Here is a 21,495-nt window from a genome sequence, read left to right as displayed (position 1 = left end):
TAAGTAGTTTCTTCAGACTATTGTGAAATCAAATTAGGATCATTGATTTAGGAGGAGATCTGCCTTCGTGTACTGACACTCCCTTCCGACATAGGACGCTTAATTGCGACTCTCTGGATTGTATTCTAAATCATATCCCCTTCCAACTACGTTGAAACAACTACACAAGGGCTGGCTTTCTCACATCACGATCAACTGAGAGGAAGGCATCACCTATCTGAGAAACTCGCACAATAGAAAAGCAAGGAAGGCCGTGTTGACAACCCAGAAATCGAGACCCCGACTGTCTTCACATAAATAGAGATCCTAACCAGTTGTATGCTGCAAGATTCGACCTCGAAACTTGTGCCTCGCTTTCCGCCGTTCATCTTAACTCACGAAAGCAGGAATTTTCGTCATGAATTCCGACAAGAGAATCCAAAGTCGAAAGGCTCGCACTTCCATCTCGACTGATACAATAAGCACAGATGGAATGCTCGTTGAAACCCAGTCTGCTCCCTCTTTGTCACGCAAGGAAAACTCCGGAGATTCAAGTTCAGTTTCAAAGTTTTCTGAAGCAATGAACAACCCAGATTGGCGTCGTCGGCGAGAAAGATGCAGCACTTGCGACTCCATTGGCGACTCCATTGCCACAGCAAGCAGCAGCCAGAATTGGTCCATTATTCGGCCTATTGCAGATAATGATTCGAGCACTGATCACAGCAACAATAGAAGATCTGACTCATGGGACTTGATCAATAGTGCCAATTCCGGGCGATCTGTCCGTAGTCTCGACAGCTCTGAAGCTGAGACCAAGGATAAGAGCATTGCCCTCGTCAACCAAGGCCATATCAGCACAGCAGATCGAGATAATGTGCGCACAGCTCCGAGTAAAGACGTAGGCGAAGATCTTCATGGATTCTGTGTCCTGCTGGAAAATATGGAAATTATCGATTCCCCCGAAGAAGTCGACATCCTTCGACTTGCCCCCCTTTTCTCCAATGAAATCATTTCCCAAAGTTCTGGTCAAGTCCTCACAGATAACGGGCGCGCATATACATTCGCTCATATACAACGATCACATGGACGATACCCACAGTGGAAAAATACTGGAGAGGGTATCGAGAACTTGCCGCAGACAGCAAGTGAAGAGCACCGATCACATCCGACTTCTTCTCCTTATCAATTGAGAGAAGAGAGACATGCAATTCCCAGGAGATCTGGAGAGGAGAGCATTGAAAGGGCCAGAGAGGCTGTCTTTCATGACCCAGCTGTCGCCAATATCGGTAGTATGGTTGGTGGGTCTCGAGTGAAGACCGCAGAGCCGTCAGTTTCAAAGTCAAGCAATCCAACCACGAAAGAAGCATTTGGTCCCAGAAATGAAGCTTTCAGAAAAATCGTGAAAAGGCTTCAGCGAGCCCAGACCGACAATACCAAGGAAGCAGCTGTAAGACGACCAAAAGAAGAAAACGAGCAACGAACTGAGGCCTTTAAGAAGCTTCTGAGAAAGCTTCACCACGGATCTAGCGGAAGTCGTCGATACCCAAACGCAACCGACTCAGAAGGATCTCTACATCGGTCGGGGTTGGTAAAGGAGCCACAAGGAGTGATGTAGCAACTCAAAACCAACAGCTCTAAATTTGAGACTGACTCAACTCACACCAACAATCCGAGAAAGGAAGCTTGGTCCCATGACTCTGGAGTCTTCATGGAAGAAGATACCCTCAAACTGAACCCTAGAGCAAGGGAGTTTCTATCGTTCAAAAGTTTTACAAGAACATCAGAAAGTTCGGATTGTCCCAACGAATCGGATGAAGAATCCCTTCGACAAACATGCTTGGATAGGGGTAGCGAGGAAAGTGATCTTACGACCAACCAGTCTGTCGAAACGGATTCAACAACGTTGAATCATCCTCTGCCTTTCAGGAAACCGGAACATGTCATTCCCAGTGTTAGAGACAAGTCGAACTCGGAGGCTAGTTCACTCTCTTTTGGAGGACAAAGCCCAGCGGTATTCGGTTCTACAGCAAATTTGTCACCGTTTCCAAACGCCGCTTTTCCGTTCAGCGCTTACCAAGCCCCTATGCAGAGTGCCCCTCCCCCTGGATTGTTATCTAGCCTTGGACTGGGCGCAACGTTGGGCAAATGGCCACCGGTTATGAGTTTGGGCAATCAATTCACTCTACCTACAGCCAATACACCTTTTCAGCCATGCCCAGTCGCATCTAATCCATTGATTGGTCTCAATACAACGCCCCAATGGCCTTACAATCCAGCCATGGGGAGCGGACTCTATTCAACTTGCCCTCCTCCTGTCTTGAAGCCAATAGTTCCTGATACACCTCAGCAACAGCAGTACGAAGCATACGTCGAATGGCGCAAAGCCAACGAACCAGGATACGCACTTGCATGCAAAAGCCGACAACAACGTCGAGCTCAGCGTGTTCCGATCCGGGCGCCTACAACTTTGGAGAAGATGCCGCATAGCCAAGGTCAAGCGGTGTAAGTATCAATGCTCACCACAAGTAATATGTGTTTGCAAGAGTCAATAGGTACACTGCTACCATGACCAGACTTCGTCTTGATTACCGATTATCAGGCCAATTTGTTCTTCGACTATCAATTATGGTTCAGTATGTGGTTACAAGTGAGGTGAACAACGAAGACAGAGTTTATATGAGAAGAGGGAAGATGATTCATGATGGTTATCAGGCAGTGAGTGATACTTTGTTATGAGATCCTGTTTATCATGGAATTACAAACATAAATAACCATGGCCATGCAATAGTTATTTATAGTCTTTGGGGACAAGTAACTCAAAAAAGTGCAACGAATTCAAGCATGTGTTACGTCGATATGGACGAATCGCACCGATGGGTTCCTATTGTCGTACGAGCTGTCACCAGCTTTACTGAAGCAAGAAAATCATACAATAGCATTGGTGTTTGTCAGTATCCCATGAACTTCGATGTAAAGGATCCTTAGAAGAGCGGTGGTTGTGAAGGCAATGTCTAACTGTACATTGTAACGTGTGTTATTACGAGCCACTTCCTTTTCGAGAGCTCGGTTCAAAGCTCAAAAGAACGCTCATGTCGAGTCAAGGAGAAGAAGATCTGCATGTATCCCCTCCATCAATCATCACGGCGTGGCCGTGCTGAATTCAAAGTTCAGGGGTATTTTTAGCCCCCATTTATTACACATGTAACCCTCCCCTGCCAAACCTCCAGTATCAAGATTGATGGTGTAGTGCAAACCGCGAATAAGAAGAAGCAGTGAAAACACAGTAATGTGGGTGTTCAGGGAGGTACGGCTGAGGGCTACAGTACGACGTTGAGCTGACCGCAGCAGTGCACGAGAAGGGGAAGTTGAGGCTCTGCGGAAATGAGTGGTTGCATGTGCGGTGAGACGTAGCGGTGACGACTGGTACAGAGATTGTTACAATGGCAGTAGTAAGGGACGGCTTCTGGTGGCATGTTCATTTGTTCTTTCGTTATATTATTGTACATGGTATCCCTAAAACAGAAGAAGAGCCCAGATTAAACCTGCTTAAATGCTAGAGTGCTCATAAATTCGACCAAACATAAAAAGCCAACGCAGCTGAAACCCTGTATATGCGATGGTGGTATCGTGATTGTAAAAGCAAACGCCGTATGAAAACCCTGTATAAATACTTTCCCAAAGGTGAATGAACACTTGCGCTCATGTTGCAGTCTTCAAAACTACATGACAGAATGCGTTACGAACTTGCACATGTTCTTGGACCACAGGTGCTGAAAAGAAGTCTCTCAGCATTCTTCACCTTCTGCATCCTCGTCGAGGCCTTCGTCGAGGCTCGACAGCTTAGAGATCTCGATCCTAGCTGCTTTCAGTGGCTGGCATGTTTCCCAGCCTACCTCGCTAGACCTGATTACTCGGACATCAGGCTGTGATGCCCAGTCGGTCAAGGCTTTGTCGTTGTCGCCACCAAAAATGACTGGTGGTTCCTCGCTTTTAGCTGCACGGTCAAGGTGAATCGCAACATGCTCCATGCGGTTGTCCCAGGTTCTCGGGCCATTATCGAAGACCGTCATACAACCCTTGGCTGGGCAGCACATGAACTCCGGTAGCTGACACCGTTGTCTGAATGCTTTATCCTGCAGCGCCTTCTCCTTGATCATCCAATCGAGAGGAAAGGTCTTATCCCTCTTATCCGCTTGGGCAACTTCTGGGGGTGCGTGCATCCGGCGGATATGCTGGGTATAGAGATCCTTTCTTCTAAAGACTCGGCAGTGTGTAGGGGCATCTGGGGTTCCCCGAGAGGCACTTGATGAATGCCCACAGCCGCCAGATGTACAAAGCCAATAGTTGAGGTTCAGATGTTGCGCCGAGACATGTCGTTTCCATTCATTCTTATTAGCAAACACCTGGTTGCATCCTGCGAAATGGAAGACGCAGATAAATGGACGATTGTGCAAAGCGCTGATATGTTTCTGGAGCTGTATCCCGTCGGTGAAAGGTTGATTGCATTGCGTGCACATGGCAGTTCTACCAGAAGATGTTGATAGTAGGGTTCGACTTGTCGAAGCGCGAGAGCGCTGTGATTTAATGACTCCTGCCGTGTTGGCAGAGACAGTATGGGTTGGTCGTGTCGTGCGGCCACGGCGACTCTTGCCTCGGGAGGTTCGAGACGATTTGGCTCTACGAGTAGGCTTGTACTCGTCATCGTCGTCTTCAGCCACGATGGACAAGTTCTCAGCAATCGGTTCGTCCTCGACTTTTATATCAACATCCATACTCTCAATTTCAGGATAGGGGGTTTCAATATGGTCTTGAGGGTCTGCTAGAGAGTTCGGGGTATTCATCGATAATCCGTTGTTCGAATTGCTATCAGGGGAGATTGAAACAGGCGTAGTGGCTTCAAAGTTCAGATGCAGGTCGAGATCGAAGCCAGTCAATCCTTCCTCTCCAGGGGTGTGGTGGAAGGTTTGAGCCGACTGTATCACTGCTGGGTTCACACATCCTTGAGATGCACTCGACAGCCCATATAGTGAAACGTTGGGCGGTGGAGAGCCGAGGGAAACTATATGAGGGGAAAGGGCAGCAGTATCAGATGGAGTAGATGGCCCTCGAGTGCTGTCAACATGCCCATCATTATCCGTTAACGGGGGACTCTGAGGTCCACTAGCGGCCGACGAATGCTGGTAGGATACTGGAGAGCCATGTCGGAACTGCGGGTTATGGTGAAGGGATTGGCCCATGTTTGGGTACACGCCTGTGCAATAGGCATTATGCGTTGAAACTTGTTGCGGTGCGGTGAAGAAGTTGTTCTGTGGCTCCTGGAGATATCTCTGCAAGCCACTGGTACCAAAAAGTCCGGCGGCATATGGTGTTTGGCATTGGAGAAGGGGATCAATTCGGTTGGCGAGGTCTTGATTTTTGATGTAATCAGGCTCGTGCTGAGATAGATACGGCATGTTGGGTACATACCCAGCCCTATCAGTCTCCTCGTGGTAGTGAGGGAAGGCCATAGTGTTAGTGGTGTAGAGGCGTTGCTTCCAGTTAGTCAACGTTGTCGGCAATGTGATGGAACAACAGAAGTCTGGGTCCGGGACAGAGAAAGTATTTCAAGTCCAAGATCGAGAGAAACTTCAGAGAAAAAGTGGCATATGACCATGTGTATGCAGATGTAAAGTCTTAAGCCGTGGTAACGCAAGGAAACCGCGTGTAAGTCAGGTAGTGCAAGGTTGGGGAATCAAGCAATAAGGCAATATAGGATTTCAGGGCAAAGAAAAAAGATAAAAAGATAAAGTGTATTTTGTAGTAGGCAAGACGAAATGACTCTTGAAGCTGTTGACTAAAATGGAGGAAAGTCGACTTGTTGGAGGGCGGAGGGGGACATCTTAAAGGGTGATAGGGATTTCCAAAATTGTATGGGGCAGATGTTCTCGCGGGCCTGTCTGAGAGCATTCTGCAGCGAGGGCACCGCTTCCTCCCCGACTTTACTCCAGCAGAGCCTCAAGTAGGGTACGTACTTTTGGAGAGGCATCAAGTGTGGAGGCAATGAGAGTAATGAGCCCATGAACGCCGACCCCCTCCATCATTACTTTTCAGGACAGCTGCAGGAAACCCTGACAGGTCGTGCTTGACCTGGCCCTGACCCTTGCTCACCCCGGCTTGCCTACTGCCTCGAGAAGATGGTGTGTGGTATAATAGTGAACAAAGTCTGTGGGATAATCTAGCGGTAGAGTTTGGTTCCAAACTTTGGCTGTCGTTCTAAATACGTAACTAGCCGTTCTTCAGCCCTTTAGCACTGCAAAAGCCGTGCGTGGCATCAGCTTCATGTTGTTGCGCATAGGTGAATACGCATGTCTCGGTCATGATTCTGTAAGTTGGCAACGGTCCCGCACCGTTAGATAGAAGCAGTTTTCCTTATCTTCCGTGTAAAATCTTGGGCATTCAAGGGCATGCATGACCACTAGTTCAAGGCACCCGGAACACCTTGACGCCACTAACAGGACGGTCTGGCCCGCTCATCCGCCCTGGTAGTGCCAGTGGGGAAACCAATCCGTGGTCGAGTCCGTCCATTCATTGCTTGCAGCTGTGATGGCGATGGCGATGCGATATTGGTGTTGGTCCTGGTGTTGACGTTGAAGGGTGGTAGTACACGTAGGAGAAACGACTTGGTGTCTGCGTATCCTGAATGCGTAGGGATGAGCAAAACCATCGTAAACGAAGCACGTATGCCCCTGAAGTCTAGTCTAAAGGCAGAAAGCCTGAGACAAGCTGATGCGTGACGATTCCAATTATCAGTCTGTCTCGAGTCAAGGACGTGTCACTTTGCATTCGCTTGGACAGGCGTGGGCTCATAAGAGTAGACCAGACCGTGTCTTAAATCCTGTAAATTCCGCATTAGCGGGCAGGAGATCGTGATTGAAACATGTTAGCCGCCGCTTAATGATGACCTCGAATGTGCAGAGTACACTTTAGGCGATCTGGGGGCCATGACAACCGCGTTTAATCAAGGTGTATTCGTGTTGCAAACGCCTCAAGCTATAAGCTGAAGATGGGGTAACATGAATGACGCGCTCTTGGAGACTGTTCGCGGTACAGTACTGTACGGTGATTGATGATGGCTGTGCAGTTCTGACGCAGTACAGATACGTAAAAGAAAAAGAAAAAGCAAAAACACAGCACATTCAGTGTTGAAGAAAGCCCAGTCTGGCTTGCAGAGCGAGATGGGAGATGGGGGAGCTGGAAGATCGACAGGCGCCTGGTCTAGCCTGGGTAAGCGAGACCTTAGACCTTAATTCCCGTTGATCCTTCCCTGCCCGGGGACGGGACTAGCGCGAGGACGAGTACCCACCAAAGAACCATCTTGTCGTCGCCGTCGGGTAGGTTGCCTTATATCCCTGCCAATCATACCCTACCATTTTCTCACTGCTCCCTCTAAGCCATAAAGGGTCTAAGTTTATTGCTAGAGCCAACAGTCTTACAAGCATCACGACGCCTGGCTTAGCAGGGCTCATTCTTAGTACTTTAACTTGACTCACTTAGACCACGAGCACTTGCAACCACAAATTTGCCCAGCATTCTATCTGTACTATGTCTTGCTTCGCTCCTTTGGCTTGCATGCCCCTACGCTATTGGCCTACCACACCCTTGTCTGATGCCAGAGTCGAATGACACCCAACGCCATCTCTAGTCGAATTAACTCTGATGACCAACACTCGAAACTCCGCCCGTACATTGTCTATCTCAACAATGAAACATCATATCATCTTGGATCTTGAACTTTAAAACCCTTTGTTCAACTTGCGGTCTATGACATGTATACTTCATACTAGGTAACGTAGAATAGCTGACTTGGGCCCAGATTCAGAGATGACTATTCGTAGATAAATACCCACTGGATCTTGCACCAAGACATTGGTGTGCCCAAATCCATACCCTTGGTTCATCCAGCCACACCAAGATCCTCTATGCAATTTTACGCATTCGTATATATATCAACCATAAATTGATGGTGGCCAAACGCCGAGCCCAGCTGAAGATATACTACGTAGTCCATGCATAAAAGACAGGACGGCAGATAGCCCCCAAGCTGGGGGCTATCAATAATGCAATCCAATCCATTTACATAACTTTTTAGACATTGCATCGGCCCCCATTGTAACTATGTACGTATGCATGTATGGCTGTGGCCTTACAATTCAGCCCTGTCGTTGCGATACAGTATTACACAATCCGGCAGCTTGCCCTTTCAGGTGGGTAACAGAAGAATCGTCCTCCAAGGCTTAGATTGCCAAAATAAAGTAACCGAAGAGCAGGTCTAAACTGTCATAAAATAACTAAACCATTTCGTCCCTTATGCTCTTAGCGGTCATTTCTTCTGACATCCTGAGGCCTCTGTCTGTCCAAAACGGATATGACTCTGACACTTCCATTTAAGTCTGGTGGCCAATAACAGATGCCCGAAATGTCTCGTCTATATATGTTCTTCCGAATTCAGTATCTTTGCCCTTGGCTCTTGGCCTGGAGGCCCACCATTGTCACTTGTTCTTCACGAGGTAATCAAGGCGCTTGTTGGAACAGCTACTTGACGCAACTGACCTATCCTAAGCCTCAGCAACACCAAACTGTCTTGATTCTATTACATACTACTATTAAATATCCCTCTCAATAAACCAGGGCCTCAATCATAGCTACCAATTGATCCAGTACCGTGGTGGTGGGACTTTATCCCGAGATCTCTTATGTGTGATAAGAGCCCCTGCCCGCAGTATGTACATGATACGACTTTGGCTATAGATACACCCAGCAAATTCCACCAGAGCGTCCCTGTTTCTCGCGGTCGCGTGGTTGATAATATCGTATCCCGGTCTACTTCCTCCCTGTGCTGGCCATGGCTAGATCAAGCTGGTGGTGCAATGGAGTGCAGATCCTATATCTGATGGAAAAGTTGCAAAGTCCGTGAGATAGCCTATTCAGAACTACCGGGCCCCATCATGGAAACCACATCATCCTTTCCTATTTCTCAACCCCTGTTTCTGACCCGTTCAGCCCCGGCTCTTAACCAGCCCTGAACGATATGAGCCTTGCCAATAGTAAGTTTTTGTGCGACGTGAGGATTGACAGATGACCCAGACCGGAATCACCACCCGGAACCTGGAAACGCATCGATGTCTCTCCTCTTGAGCGTCTAAATCAATCTTGTGTTACACAGAGCTGCCCGGCGAGGCAACTCGTAGTCCCACTTGACTGGGAAGTGCTAGCTATTACTGGGCTCTACTACGCGCCGAGAGAGTGGCTTCGACTGAGACAATAGCCCGCGCCATAGCCCTGAGTCACTAAATGAAGTAGAAAGTCGCTGCAGGCATGCCAGCTAGATATGCAGGTCGTGTAAGTAACACAATTAGCATTCAGCTGATGCCCCTGCCATTTACACTTCTGTCGATCCCCAGGGATTGCATGTTTATGTACCGAGCAAAATCCAGGCATATACATCGCAACATATCATCTATGGGGATATCATGGCTAAGTGAAATCACCCGATAGATTACGTATCCAGCAGCTTTTGACATAGATACTGTATTTCAAACTTACTCGAGTCAAACTAACGTCTTTCACTAGGCCAGATAGATAAGCACCGCACAAGTTTTCCAGATTATGCTGCCAATAAAACACAACTCATACAGTTGCAAAGCCCAGTCAATACTTTTGCCATTATTCTCAGTTATGCACTATCCAATCATGTTCATAACAAGGGTATATGTTCCATCATCATCTATCATAAGCAGAAATCAATCATATCCAACACTCGCCACCTTGCGCCGGAGGGAAGTTCAACAGGCGCACTAGCTATCGTTTGGTCGAGGCAACGTGTGCACAGAGCAACTATTGCACTTGCGCCGAGTACACTCGAAACATGCTGTGTTGTGGCTAAAACTATTCTCGTTATTGCAATTGCACTGTTGAGCTCTTGTTAGCAGGCAATGATTGACAAGGGACATGTACATCTACTTACACATATCCACATATACGTGTCTTTCTGGATTCGACGATCCTCGCCGCTGTTTCCGGGTGGCGCGAATGCCTGAGGAGATTTGGAATCGGGAATAGATGAGCCAGGTGACGATTCTGACGTATTTTCTTGAAAGGTGGAAGACACAGCACTGTGAGCTTTCTCATGCACCCATTCGCTGATGTGCCTTTTGGGCATATCACCACGGCCGGAGAAGTGGTCATCAATATGGTCACATCGCTTAGTCCAAGTGTTGTCCGACTCTTTGATCTGGATAGTGTTCTCGCAGAAACCGCACCAGAAATGAGCATCGCAGTGGCGGCCTTTTCTACATGTGTCGAGCTTTTCTTCAAGTACACTTTGATCAGAAATCTCATGTTCTTTCACAAGATGGTTTCTGAAACTCTCTCGACGATGGCAGACCTTGCCACAAAGTTCGCTCGAATTGGACTTTGTGCAGTTGCATATCCATGTCTCAAGTTGATAGTGCTGGATGCTCTCGTGTCGCTTCCAGTCGTTCTTACTTCCGAATGTCTTTGTACAGTCGACGAAAGTACATCCATATGGTTTCGAATGTCTTTTCTGGTGCTTCCTAGATGGGACGTAAGTAACATACTAAGGTGTTGAGGTATAACATGACCTACTTGAGTTCACACAGCCGAGGGAACGTCTTATCGCAGTCTTGGCACTTGTGTGAATGACCCTGGCTCTTGGTACTAGGTAGATCTGGCTTCGGGGTTTCATCTTCATCCCTCATTCCAGGCAGATGTTTCTTTACATAGCTTGCAATCAAGTGTTTCGGGAGTTTGTCGAGGAGCTCGTATGTTGCCTCAGGGTTAGCATGGGAATAGTCAAAGCTCGGACGGTCTGGCAACGAGACTGCTCTGGGGGTCCGTTGAGCCTCGTCGCCATCTGCCATTCTGACATCGGGCTGCTGAGATCTCGGGTCTTCATCGACGCTGGGTAAATCCGCTTCTGAAGTTCCGGTTTGTTGCACATCGTCCATAGCATCTGGAGCTGAATCATGACGTTGCTCAGAGTCAGAAGTCATAACATCGTCACCCGGTGCATCCTCTTCAGATGCAGCAGACGGGGGCCATCGATTTTGTAGTAGTGGGCCCGATCCATTGAGTATCTCCGGTCTAATAAAACTCTCATCGCTTTCTCGTACGGGAGTAAGGCCCGCTACGTCTCGATCAGTTGAGATAGAAGCTGGACCTCGAGATAAGCTGCCGATGCCAGGTTGCGAAACCCGTCTGTCGCCATGGTATCCACGGAAGGATAAGATTGAGGAAGGGTGAGCTAGGCCAGGCGATTGTTCCTGGGCCTGGACATATGCCATGGCACTTCCTCCTACACCCTCCAGGCCTTGTGACGGGATGGGCCTTTGTTCGTTAGCCAAGGACAAGGTAATGTAAGTGGAAGCTCGGGGAGCCTACCTATAGACGAATTCGGACAGATCATCATTAGCTGAATATTTCTTGCGATGCATCCGTTCGAGGTGGGAGCGGAAGTTATCAGCTCTAGGCCAGACTTTATTCTTTTTCGCACAATTGCCGATACTGCATACGAAGGTACGCCCAGAAACTGTACGATCATTGTGTACAGTTCTCTTGTGTCTATCGAGGTCATTCTTCGAGGTAAATCCCTTGTCGCGTGAGCAGCCTGAGACGTCACATTCAAATGGAAGAGAATGTCTCAACGCGTGTTTTCTACGACATGTTAGTACAGCCATCAAATCTACACGATATAGGGGCTCGAAGCGTACCTTAACTCCGATTGCGTACGACATATCTTCTGGCAGTCCTTGCATCTTAATCGCCGTTCTCCGCCAGCGGGCGCTGTTGCGACGCTTGCAGGAGGACGAGAGCGTGACCATTGATCTCGATATTGTCGAGATTCATTTGTTAGTTGGAGGGATTCGAGATTGCTGTAAACGAGTTGTGTGTCTGTGTTTGGAGTATCCAGCGTTTGAATATCGGGATCTAGATCTTCGCCATATGCAGAGTGATTACCGATACTGTGTGTAAGACGGCTTCCGTAAGTCGAATCTTCCGCGTTGGTGTCACACTCAGACAGTAGGGGTTTGCTTCTGTAATCTTGGTATGAGGTTTGAAAGTCGGCAGATCCGACAATTTGTGATCGAGTCGGACCATCACTAGATGAGCCATAAGAAAGGGGATTCCAAGGGTCATCAGTAGCAGACCAGGTCGACCAAATAGTGTTCACGGTCTGGGGCCTTGAATGACTCAAGCCTGCCAGATTCACGTTTTGTTGAGCTGTTTGGGGGGACATATTGGAACTGTTGCCTCGGTCTTGTGAAGAATCGAACGAATCCATAACGACGACTGGCTGGAGGAAGTTGATATGCACAGAGTCGAACCGTGTTGTCTATGCTACTAATCCTGATGACGATCACGCAGCTGATAATTTTCGGGGAGCTGTCGCTGCTTCTGGATTAGCATCCGAGAGTACGATATAAGAACACTTGGAGACTAGGTAGGCAGATATCTTCATTGAACTGTGTTGTATATTGAGGTCGATAAATGGTCTAGTTCAATGGGGACAGTGAATTTCTCGGTGAGCATTGAGCAAACCATGAGAGGTAGTCCAATGAATTTGACATGGAACAGAGATAGGTAACTGATAGGTAGTGGCGACAACTATGTTCATGGGATGAAGGGTGATAGAACAGCTTGAGAGTTGATACAGCCAGAATGGTGCACGTCAGGGCAGCAGGCCAAAGGAGAGACAGGAAAAGGCCATGCCGTCACAAAAGAACAAATGAAAAGAATTGCATACATTGATTACAACAAGATCAACTGCAAGGACCCTCCTCGCTTGGTGAGAATCCCTCCCAACAAGGGATCCCAGGCGGATCACGGACTTGACAGATACTAGTGCGATGGTCTGTGTCTAAGGCAATAGTTTCGTGCTCGACAAGGTCGCTGGGTCAGGTCAAAAGAGGCGTCCAAAGGTTTGAACGAGTCGGGAGCTGGGTATGCTATGGACGTAGTGTTGTGGTTCGCGTTAGGCTGCTATCGACAAACAATGCGACAGTATGGGCGAGTCACAGAGTCAAGTACAAGACACAAGGTAGCATAGCATGGAGGAAGAAGAAGAAGAGACGCAGGTGACGAGGCAAATAGAGGATAAAACACAAATAAGATTGAAAGCGGCGGGGAAAGGAGGAGGAAATGGAGGAGGGAAGAGAGGGCGCGGTGTCGCTGCGATGAAATACTGAGTGAGAACGAAGGAAGGTGCAGTACATGTACAAGGAGATTAATAGAATGCCCGGTCTAGGTACCTAGGTATGAGGTGAGCTCCTCTCCTCCCGTTCTTTCCTCTTTTTCTTGTCTTGTCTTCCCCAAACCGCCTCACTTTGGGGCATTGCGGTAGCTTCTGGCCAATCAGATATCTTGTTTCAACCCCCAAGCTGCTAGGCATCCAGCGAGGCAACCTGTGTCCGCGCTGAAGAAATAAGAGGGAAAAGTCCATTTTGCGAACCATTTATTAGTCAATCAATGATGCGGCTCAACAACAGAATGAGAATTTCATCACATTTCAATACCTAACCTTGAACAAATACGTCATTTGAAGTCTCACCAATTTCATTATTATAAGGCCCGCTACCTCGTTCCTCTCATTCAATGAAATGGGAATATATCCATCACAAATATGGACTCCTTCGGCACTTACATCAGCGTACAATCTTGGCACTGGACGGTATCGAGGCGGCCTCCGTCTCGACCACCACAGAAGCTGCACAGCGTGATTAAATCACATACAATTCTGGTCAATAGTTGCAACTCTGCTTGTTAAATGTTTATATGATCTATCCGACAACTCGACATATCCTTTCGACATTTGGTATATGACATTTCTTATCTTATGCCATTTTCACCATCCTCATCCTTATTAACCTATAGTATCTCCCAATTGCTGGCGAGGTTGCTTACCTATCATCTTTATTGCGTCAGTTATTCATGTGCTTGGTTATGTCTGTCTTACAATTAATGTCAGTCAAAGGTGCGGCGACGATCTCCAAGTTCCAAGTCTTCTCCAAACTGCACTATAGCTCTCAAGCATTGTTGTCTCTTATGCAACTCTCCAAAATCCCCTTGATGTCTCATTTCGTTGTCTCTTCCCTCGATTGTTTACACTCAAGTTTACCCAACTCAATTTGGTTGCCTGCATTCTGGCTCCTCTTTCTACTTGGATAGTTCTGCATCCTCCCGACAATACTACCCTTTATCCTTGGTGTAGACCATCGGATTCGATCTCGGCTAGACGAACAGTATTCGTACAAAACATTCACCACAAGATTTACTGTCAGTGCCAGTATTTCTTTTTCTTAGCTTGACTGTTGGTACATGCATGGTATACGAGGACTGCCAACCTTGCTTCGTCTTGCATCAGACTTTAGAAACTGAATGGCTTCGATAGTTGATGCAATGCGGTGATCTCTTAGGATCTTAGTTGAACCTATTGGCAACGCCAGTTTGTTATACAACCTGATCCGCAATTGGGATATGGTCTCGATATCTTCGTTCCTCATTTGGGACTCTCGTACTTCTATGCTCGTACAGCGTCCCAGCTACAGCCCAAACAGGCTCTTAACCTCGCATAAGAATCTTTCGGTGCTACAGTCTGGCTCATGTAATCTTGCCCAAGACTCGAGGCTCCTCGTCGACCCCACGCGTCCTCCGGCTATCTGCTTTGATGTCTATGCAGCCGCCTGCTTTTAGAAACGGGAATCTGGGTCTTCATGTGTGCCACTAAGTGCTTCTTTGGTCCAAAAGTGATTTATCATATCATCTACGGAGATCATACCGATTACTTGCATGAACGAGTGTCAATTGGATAACAGAGCATGGCATCCTTGTTCTGATCCTCATCGCCAGAAAGCCACACGACCCATGGACCAGGAAAAAGAAAATAGGAGATACATCAATAGACAAACTTCGACGCCAGGGTAAGGTTTCTTGCTATAAGAGGCTTGGTCTCTGCCGTCGGCTTTGGTTATATCATCAGACTCGATATTCATCTACAAGCTCAGTTTCGAAGACGTACATACAACACACACCGAATCTTCATTTCTACATCCATTGACCAACACTCTCTCTGTGAGCAAGCATCTCCCACTATCGATACGACTCTGGCTAACACAATCTCGGTAGCGCCTATCAAGACCAGAGCACCTCGATCAACAGCTTAAAATGTGCGACTGGGAAGAGTTTCTGTTTGCTTGCAACCACTCGACTCTTCGTCTCAAGTCATATTGCCATTTTGCCCGCAACGACCCCAACCATCAATGTTTCGGTGTCAAAGTACTTCGCAAGTCCTGGCGGCAATGTGTCCCATGTGAAAACTGCGCAACTGCTTGGCGAGCGAGCCAAATGGAGACACAGCACAACTGACAGGATCCTCAAACTATGTATTAGCATGCAGGGCGCATGGAGATCAAGGCTAACCAGCCACTGCGATGTACGCTTCCAAACCGTTTCTCTCTTATCTGGGGTTAAAATGTACCCTGTCTGTATCCTGGTTTATCTCTTATTATATATATGTAGCTAGAATTCAACACTGAGGTTGTCTTTTAAGACGTAACACAAGTACGCGTGAAGCTGTAGTATAGGAAAAAAAGCTAGCTACATGCATGAACCCTATTCAGTCATCAAAGATCTCATCTGTTACACCCAATGGTACCCACAGTTGCTCGTTCAAGCTGCTTCTGCAAATGTGCAACGTCTGTGTGGAACGAAGTGTCAACCTGGATATAAACCCCTGCCGCCTTACGGTTAATAGCATGTTGCCGTACGGCTTTGAACGGCGCCACAGACAAAGGATCGGAACGCAAGGGTATCCGTATGGGATGGTTGTGCTGCGGCCCGTTTCGTGTAATGTTGTTCATGTATGAGCGAGAGCTACGTTGAGAAAAGATTTTCCAGTTCTGCAAGGAGTATGGTTATGCAGCGACCGACCTGGTGGCCGTATCTAAGTCTCAAACTTTTCTCGACAGGGATTCCTGGAGATGGATATGCTGCAGTTTGTCCAAGATTGGGTGCTTATGCTGTATGTCTTGGAAACATCTAGTGAGTGATATGAGGCACAATCAATTGTTCGGTGAGACATCGCATGGTGGCTGAAGCTTCCACAGACTCACAACAGCGGAGAATAACAAGATAGAATGCCACAGAACATTCACGAGCTTAAGAAAATAGAAGACTGGAAAACAATAAATTCATAGCTTGACGTGAGTACTCGGGGGCAACTCGGCTAGTCACTCCATGTTTGTGGCGCCCTCCACAACACCAACGATGTTGTACCGCTTGGAGAAGAAGGTGATCCAGTCGTTGAGAACGCCCTTCTCTTTATCATCCAAGTCCTTCCACTCTGGAAGTGCGTCCTCGGGCTTTGTCGAGGACTTGGCCAGAGCTCTCGAGGCATCCTTGCCGGCGAAGACTAGAAGAATTGGTTAGATATCATGCATGCCATCTTGTCAAAGATATGCAATTACCATTGTAGGAAGCTCCTGGGAGGTAGGCTTTGTTTCCAGTCACGTCATAAACCTTGCCCTGTGGTGAAAGACGATCAGTTGTGCTTTCTTGGATGAGATGAGTTGCACAGTGAGTTGCATCTTGACTCGCAGATGTGCAGTGACTTACCTTGATGGCCACGTAGCATTTGCCTCCTTCAGTAGCGCCTGATGATCCATTAGCTGGGTTCTACTCAAAACTATTGGAAGCCAAGTGAAGTTGCTGAGATAATATTATCACGGCTTGCTGAACGTCTTGGCGTGGTAACTGTACCGTTAGCTCTGGCGAGCTCCTCCTTGGAGATAACGTCATCCTTAGGAGGGTCGAGGTTGATGGGAACCTTGGGTTCGAACTTTCCAGCCATTATCGCGAGAGTACTTGTGTCGTAGAGTATGACAAGAAGTTATTGAAGATTGGGCCAAATGGAGGATGGTAGGATCTTTAAATGCTCCCCTCCGTCATATGCTAGAACCTCCCCCTCCCCTACCAAAACCATAGCCAACGAGACCCTGAACCTACCCGCTACCCTCGGCCGAAGTCAGCTTTAGCGACCGAAAGCTCACTGAAGATTCCCGTTGATTGGAAACGCACGGGCCAGTATTCGTCGAAAATGGATCTGGTCTGTGCGTAACTATGATGGAACTACGGTACCACTGACTTGCAGCTTTTCAGTTTCAATGTTCGTCATCACCAGTACCAACAACTAACATCGTTCGCCAGTTGCTTCATTAATTGGCCTGCCATGTCGGTTTCAGCGGTTGCTTCGCTGAGGCCTCTTCGCGGGAGATGCTGGCAGCATGCAACCTCTGGCCTGCTCTCCGTCCAGCTCCGGTCGCGAACCGCCACTGTCAACTTCCGCACCATTATCGATCTCCGATTAGACCAGCATCGATTTCAAACGACAAATTCGTCGAATAGACACCATGATAGAGACTTGGAAGCCAAGAAGGACCAGTTGCCGAAGAAGAACCAACCACCGACGCAGCCACAGATCACATTTCGTCAATTCGCTGGCCGGGCTCTTGCTGCTGGTCTTCGCAGTCTTGCAGTTGCCATGAGCCCGACTGGTATCAAAACTGCTTATAGACAAAATCCAGGTACTACCACACTGGGAATCTTTGTGTAAGTTATTAGAGTCTTGTTTCTGTTAAATCAGCTAACAATACAAGTCTGGGCGTGGTATCTATCATCGGCGCATATACCGTTTACCTCTACTTCAACTACTTCTACCATTACCAATTCACGAGATACCCCAAGCCTATCGCAAACTCTCTGCGACGTGCCTTATACTACACCAACATCAATCCCGATGCCGAACTAGCTCTCAAGTATTACAAGCGTGCTATGGACCAATGCGCCGAGCATGGCTTGGACCCTTACTCTGACGAGGTTCTGGGTATTCGAATCCAGACCTCCTACTGGCTCGAGAAGATTACAAACTACAATGGATGCTTACAGGTGTTGGAGGGCATCCTCGCCGATTGCAACAGATGGATTAGCGTCATGGAGCAATCGGTCAAGGAGGGCAAGGTCAGCGATGAAGGTAGACTTATCAAGCCAACATCAGAAACCCCCGACACCTCGTCAAGTCAAGTCGCCACCGTCGCTGCATCTACCCCAGAGCAAGAAAAGCCCGAAGAAGAGGAGGCGCCCGAGAGCCTATGGCACAAGAGGCAGCGCATCCTAGCCAAGACTGTTGGAATTGCTATCAAGCTCGGAGAATTGTATGCTGATGAGCACGTACTCGATCCTGACAACTCCCAAAAGCACCTCATCTGGGCCGTCGAAACTGCCTTGAAGGAGGCTCGTCGCCGAAAAGCCGAAGGTGTCAAGCCTGGTGAGGGCGACTGGCTGAGCCCTGGACAAATGGGTGGCGCTATGGAGTCGCTGGGCCGTGATTACGAGCGCAAGAACCAGTTCCACCTTGCAATTCCTCTGTTTTTCCAGGCTCTTCGTCTTTGCGAAACACCCTGCCACCGCCCTATTATCATGAACAACCTGGCCGCCAGCTTTGCTCAACACCCCATCTTTGTCCCAGCCAACAGCGAGCCCACTGACATGATCAAAGAGTTGCACGACCCTGCCATGCCTGCTACTCGAAAGGAGTGCCTGGAGGCTGCGCAGAACTGGGCCAAGAACGCCTACAAACATGCTAAGGACGTTACAGGCGACGAGCGCACAGCCGAGTGTGATGAGGCGTGTGCTGTTGCTTTGTGTAACTGGGGCGATGTTGCCGCCATGCTCGGCAACAATGATCTGGCTCGCAAGAAGTACAAGCAGTGTATCGAAATGGCTGGCAAGCTCGGCTTCCCTGACGCAGTAAAGCAGGCCCGCTCAGGACTCGCAAAGCTGCCTTGAAAGTAAAAGAGGATATCAATTAAGCTATCCATGTTCAAAATAAACTTCTCCCACTCTGGAAGAATATGTATAACGACTAGGCTGGAATATCTGCCATGTACAAATAGAAAGATGGATAAAATAAACAGAATTAGTCCTTGAATACTTCATCTCACGTAGTGTGTCAGGTCTTGGAACAGCTGCTGTCAATTACCACAGGTTTCCTTCACGCTGTAGCCCAGCTATGACTCCGTCAGGAATTAAATAATACATGTCATAATTTCTAGGGGATACGCCTGGTTGTCTTCCGGCCATCTCTAGACTCCAATCATCACCATTCCTGCTTTGTTCCATAGAAAATTTCCCAGACCTGAGCTCCTTGCAATTCACAAACCCTTCAAAAACCGATACGCCTGACGACCGTGCCATCCATTTTCCCTCTGAAAGTCAAGAGAAGTTCAAGAAATCTACGCCATCTTCTGTCTCTTCGCATCCAATCCGCTAGCCACAGTCGAAGTTGTGCCTCCGTTTCCGTTGGCGGGAAGATCGGCCAAGGCAGTTCGCCCATCAGCAGGGGGTGGTCGTTTCATCGCCGGCGGTCGGTAGCTACCTCTGTTCGCCAGGGGACTACCTGGACCAGATGGTGCACCAATTCGACGAGTCTGGTCAAGGGATGGATTCACCACATTTCCCCGGGCACTCTGGGAGCTCGGCGGCATGGATGGCCGTACCGGAGTGAAGCTACTGGAGTTGGATCGTTGAGCAGGTGCAGGAGTTGCCTGGCTGTTAGTCGGGGCAACGTGCTGGCCATTCCTTGCGACAGGTTTAGATGAATTGTGGTCGATGCCAGGTGTTTTTCGAATCGATGGACTTTCGGCCTTAGGGTTAAAGGCTTGTTGTCCTTGCGGCAAAGAAAGTCGAGCATTGCTCGAACCTTCTAGAGTGGACTCAGGCAACTGATTGACAGCCTTTGCCGAGAAGAATCCTACAGTCTCGGGCACATTCTGAGGTGCATTCGGTGGCGGGCGAGGGTTCCCCATTTGGCTTGGAGTTGTACGTCCCGATGGCCCGCCTTGGGGACGATTTGCAAGTGGGTTGGGACCGTTAGAGGGATTTGAGCGTTGCTGTCCTTGCATGGGAGTTTGGGGCGCTCGGCTCGGAGGCCCAGTAGAGTTCGATCTGCTGGGTTGTTGCATTTGTTGGCCTTGAGGTTTCGCGACGGGCTTCTCGTTCGCATTTTGGCCCAAGATTGATGTTGAAAGCATAATTTCGTCTGGGTGGCCATCTTCTGGCACACAGAAGTCGGCCTCGTCGAGCTCTACAGATATTCAGCCTCGATCTCCTCAAATCCGTCGGAGGACAAAATACCTCCAAGATAGTCGTCAAATGACTCTGCAACCGGGAGCGGTGGTACGGGCTCGGCCTTGATCGCAGGAGGAGCGGGAGCCGCCGGGGCCGTGGGTTCTGTTCTCGGAACGTCACGTTTTATGAAGTCAGCGTGACGGTGCAAGTTGTCTTGGTCAAACTTCTTGACAGGCTCCGCCTTCATCTTGGTAACCTGCTTCACGTAATCTTTGTCGTAGATGCAGTTACCCAAGACATTGCCAAAGCTCCTCAATGCACGTTTCAGTCCATCAGTAGTACCCTCCTTTTTGGCCTTCTCGAAAGCCATCGCCTTTCCTTTGGCATTCTCGATGGAACCGTAGCCGATGTCTTCATGGTAGGTTCCATCTCGTAGTGTGATTCGAACAATAACTGACAAGCCAATGCTGACGCGCTGTGTCTGCGGATTCTCGTCGGCAAAATCGACCTGAATGTTTTGAATGGAAGACGACCATCCATTAAACCCAAAGACTTCGTTCGCCAACGTGATGCATTTCTCAGCAGTGAGGTAATGGACTTTAGTACCACCAGGGCCTGCGCGTGCGGAGATGTATTCGGGACCAAGTTGTTTATCGAGCTTCGCTGAGATTGTAGCGATATCCTTGGCAGCCCATTCAGCGACTCGTGGACGTTGCTCCTCGAAAGGATTCGTCACCGTGGTATGTTGATCGCCTGGGCTGTAGAACAGTTAGTAATAGACCAAAGAACGCAACACGTCTTGGAACATACGCAGGCATGATAAATGATTCAACACTCGACGTAGAATTATGCCAACATGAAGAAAAAACAAGCAAGTTTCAAGAGCGTCCCGAGGCAACACAGCAAGTCGGAGATGACAAGTATTGTAGTGAAAGAGGATCTTCGCCAGTGGTGGCGGGCTGGATGTTGATTAATGGGCGAGAGCGCGTTAACGGTCCAGGCAGTCGCGCCTCTCATTCGAGATGACGGGAGAGCACGTGACTCTGCCTAGAACAATGGAAACTTTGGAGGGACCAAAGCTCCACTGAAGTTTACCAGATCTTCCCGCGATTGCCCCACCATCGTCTCGGCTGTCTCGACGCTAATTTCAAGGCTTGGGCTGAGAATCGAGACAACCTCTTTCTATGGTAATCGTCACGCGATGAGTATCTTGTGACTTTCAACTTTGAAGTGGAGAAACTCTAGGTACCTTGGAAGGACCCCTACGTCAGCATGAAGGGGATAGATAGTATTCTTTGCTAGAAATCATCCATTAGTTGTGAGGCATTTAATGTTCAC

At 48.4% G+C, this 21,495-nt stretch overlaps 7 protein-coding genes across 7 annotated transcripts; 2 read left to right on the top strand and 5 right to left on the bottom strand.

The window, feature by feature from the left end:
- Nucleotides 1–397: 397 nt before the first annotated feature.
- On the top strand, nt 398–2,794 carry B0J16DRAFT_395444 (uncharacterized protein; the record flags this gene model as incomplete). Its single annotated transcript, XM_046132198.1, has 4 exons — nt 398–1,563; nt 1,612–2,481; nt 2,553–2,694; nt 2,768–2,794. 4 exons carry the CDS (start codon nt 398–400, stop codon nt 2,792–2,794), a joined length of 2,205 nt encoding a protein of 734 aa, XP_045987427.1.
- Nucleotides 2,795–3,492: 698 nt separating this feature from the next.
- On the bottom strand, nt 3,493–5,486 carry B0J16DRAFT_369617 (uncharacterized protein; the record flags this gene model as incomplete). The annotated part of the gene is made up of 1 exon (XM_046130288.1): nt 3,493–5,486. One exon carries the CDS (start codon nt 5,484–5,486, stop codon nt 3,765–3,767), a length of 1,722 nt encoding a protein of 573 aa, XP_045987426.1. The 3' UTR covers nt 3,493–3,764.
- Nucleotides 5,487–6,811: 1,325 nt separating this feature from the next.
- Nucleotides 6,812–7,190, bottom strand: B0J16DRAFT_81196 (uncharacterized protein). The gene has a single exon (XM_046134503.1). The coding sequence runs from the start codon at nt 7,152–7,154 to the stop codon at nt 6,942–6,944; it is 213 nt and encodes a 70-aa protein (XP_045987425.1). The 5' UTR covers nt 7,155–7,190; the 3' UTR covers nt 6,812–6,941.
- Nucleotides 7,191–9,812: 2,622 nt separating this feature from the next.
- On the bottom strand, nt 9,813–12,274 carry B0J16DRAFT_381391 (uncharacterized protein; the record flags this gene model as incomplete). The annotated part of the gene is made up of 5 exons (XM_046131156.1): nt 9,813–9,926; nt 9,983–10,571; nt 10,624–11,364; nt 11,419–11,691; nt 11,748–12,274. 5 exons carry the CDS (start codon nt 12,272–12,274, stop codon nt 9,813–9,815), a joined length of 2,244 nt encoding a protein of 747 aa, XP_045987424.1.
- Nucleotides 12,275–16,182: 3,908 nt separating this feature from the next.
- On the bottom strand, nt 16,183–17,050 carry B0J16DRAFT_81130 (cytochrome b5-like heme/steroid binding domain-containing protein). The gene is made up of 4 exons (XM_046134502.1): nt 16,792–17,050; nt 16,648–16,685; nt 16,500–16,557; nt 16,183–16,444 (listed from the first exon to the last, which is right to left on the bottom strand). Exons 1-4 carry the CDS (start codon nt 16,880–16,882, stop codon nt 16,263–16,265), a joined length of 369 nt encoding a protein of 122 aa, XP_045987423.1. The 5' UTR covers nt 16,883–17,050; the 3' UTR covers nt 16,183–16,262.
- On the top strand, nt 17,027–19,014 carry B0J16DRAFT_335408 (uncharacterized protein). Its single transcript, XM_046127075.1, has 2 exons — nt 17,027–17,640; nt 17,688–19,014. Exons 1-2 carry the CDS (start codon nt 17,261–17,263, stop codon nt 18,874–18,876), a joined length of 1,569 nt encoding a protein of 522 aa, XP_045987422.1. The 5' UTR covers nt 17,027–17,260; the 3' UTR covers nt 18,877–19,014.
- B0J16DRAFT_335407 (uncharacterized protein) lies at nt 19,013–21,137 on the bottom strand. The gene is made up of 3 exons (XM_046127074.1): nt 20,968–21,137; nt 20,224–20,915; nt 19,013–20,173 (listed from the first exon to the last, which is right to left on the bottom strand). The coding sequence occupies exons 1-3, from the start codon at nt 20,973–20,975 to the stop codon at nt 19,323–19,325; spliced, it is 1,551 nt and encodes a 516-aa protein (XP_045987421.1). The 5' UTR covers nt 20,976–21,137; the 3' UTR covers nt 19,013–19,322.
- Between the last annotated feature and the right edge of the window lie 358 nt (nt 21,138–21,495).

The sequence above is a fragment of the Fusarium flagelliforme genome (assembly GCF_020744385.1).
Source record: "Fusarium flagelliforme strain FIESC 12 MPI-CAGE-AA-0113 chromosome Unknown B0J16scaffold_2, whole genome shotgun sequence".
Lineage (NCBI taxonomy): Eukaryota > Fungi > Ascomycota > Sordariomycetes > Hypocreales > Nectriaceae > Fusarium > Fusarium flagelliforme.
This window is presented reverse-complemented; position numbering and strand designations above follow the sequence as displayed.

Excerpts from the sequence above, each read along its gene's own strand:
- B0J16DRAFT_335407 (XM_046127074.1), bottom strand. Across the intron at positions 20,174-20,223 it reads ATTTGACGACTATCTTGGAG|AGCTCGACGAGGCCGACTTC; the intron begins GTATTTTGTCCT and ends GAATATCTGTAG.
- B0J16DRAFT_335408 (XM_046127075.1), top strand. The coding sequence starts at position 17,261 with ATGTCGGTTTCAGCGGTTGCTTCGCTGAGGCCTCTTCGCGGGAGATGC. Across the intron at positions 17,641-17,687 it reads ACCACACTGGGAATCTTTGT|TCTGGGCGTGGTATCTATCA; the intron begins GTAAGTTATTAG and ends TAACAATACAAG.
- B0J16DRAFT_81130 (XM_046134502.1), bottom strand. The coding sequence starts at position 16,882 with ATGGCTGGAAAGTTCGAACCCAAGGTTCCCATCAACCTCGACCCTCCT. Across the intron at positions 16,686-16,791 it reads GGAGCTCGCCAGAGCTAACG|GCGCTACTGAAGGAGGCAAA; the intron begins GTACAGTTACCA and ends ATGGATCATCAG. Across the intron at positions 16,445-16,499 it reads CCCAGGAGCTTCCTACAATG|TCTTCGCCGGCAAGGATGCC; the intron begins GTAATTGCATAT and ends CAATTCTTCTAG.
- B0J16DRAFT_81196 (XM_046134503.1), bottom strand. The coding sequence starts at position 7,154 with ATGTGCTGTGTTTTTGCTTTTTCTTTTTCTTTTACGTATCTGTACTGC.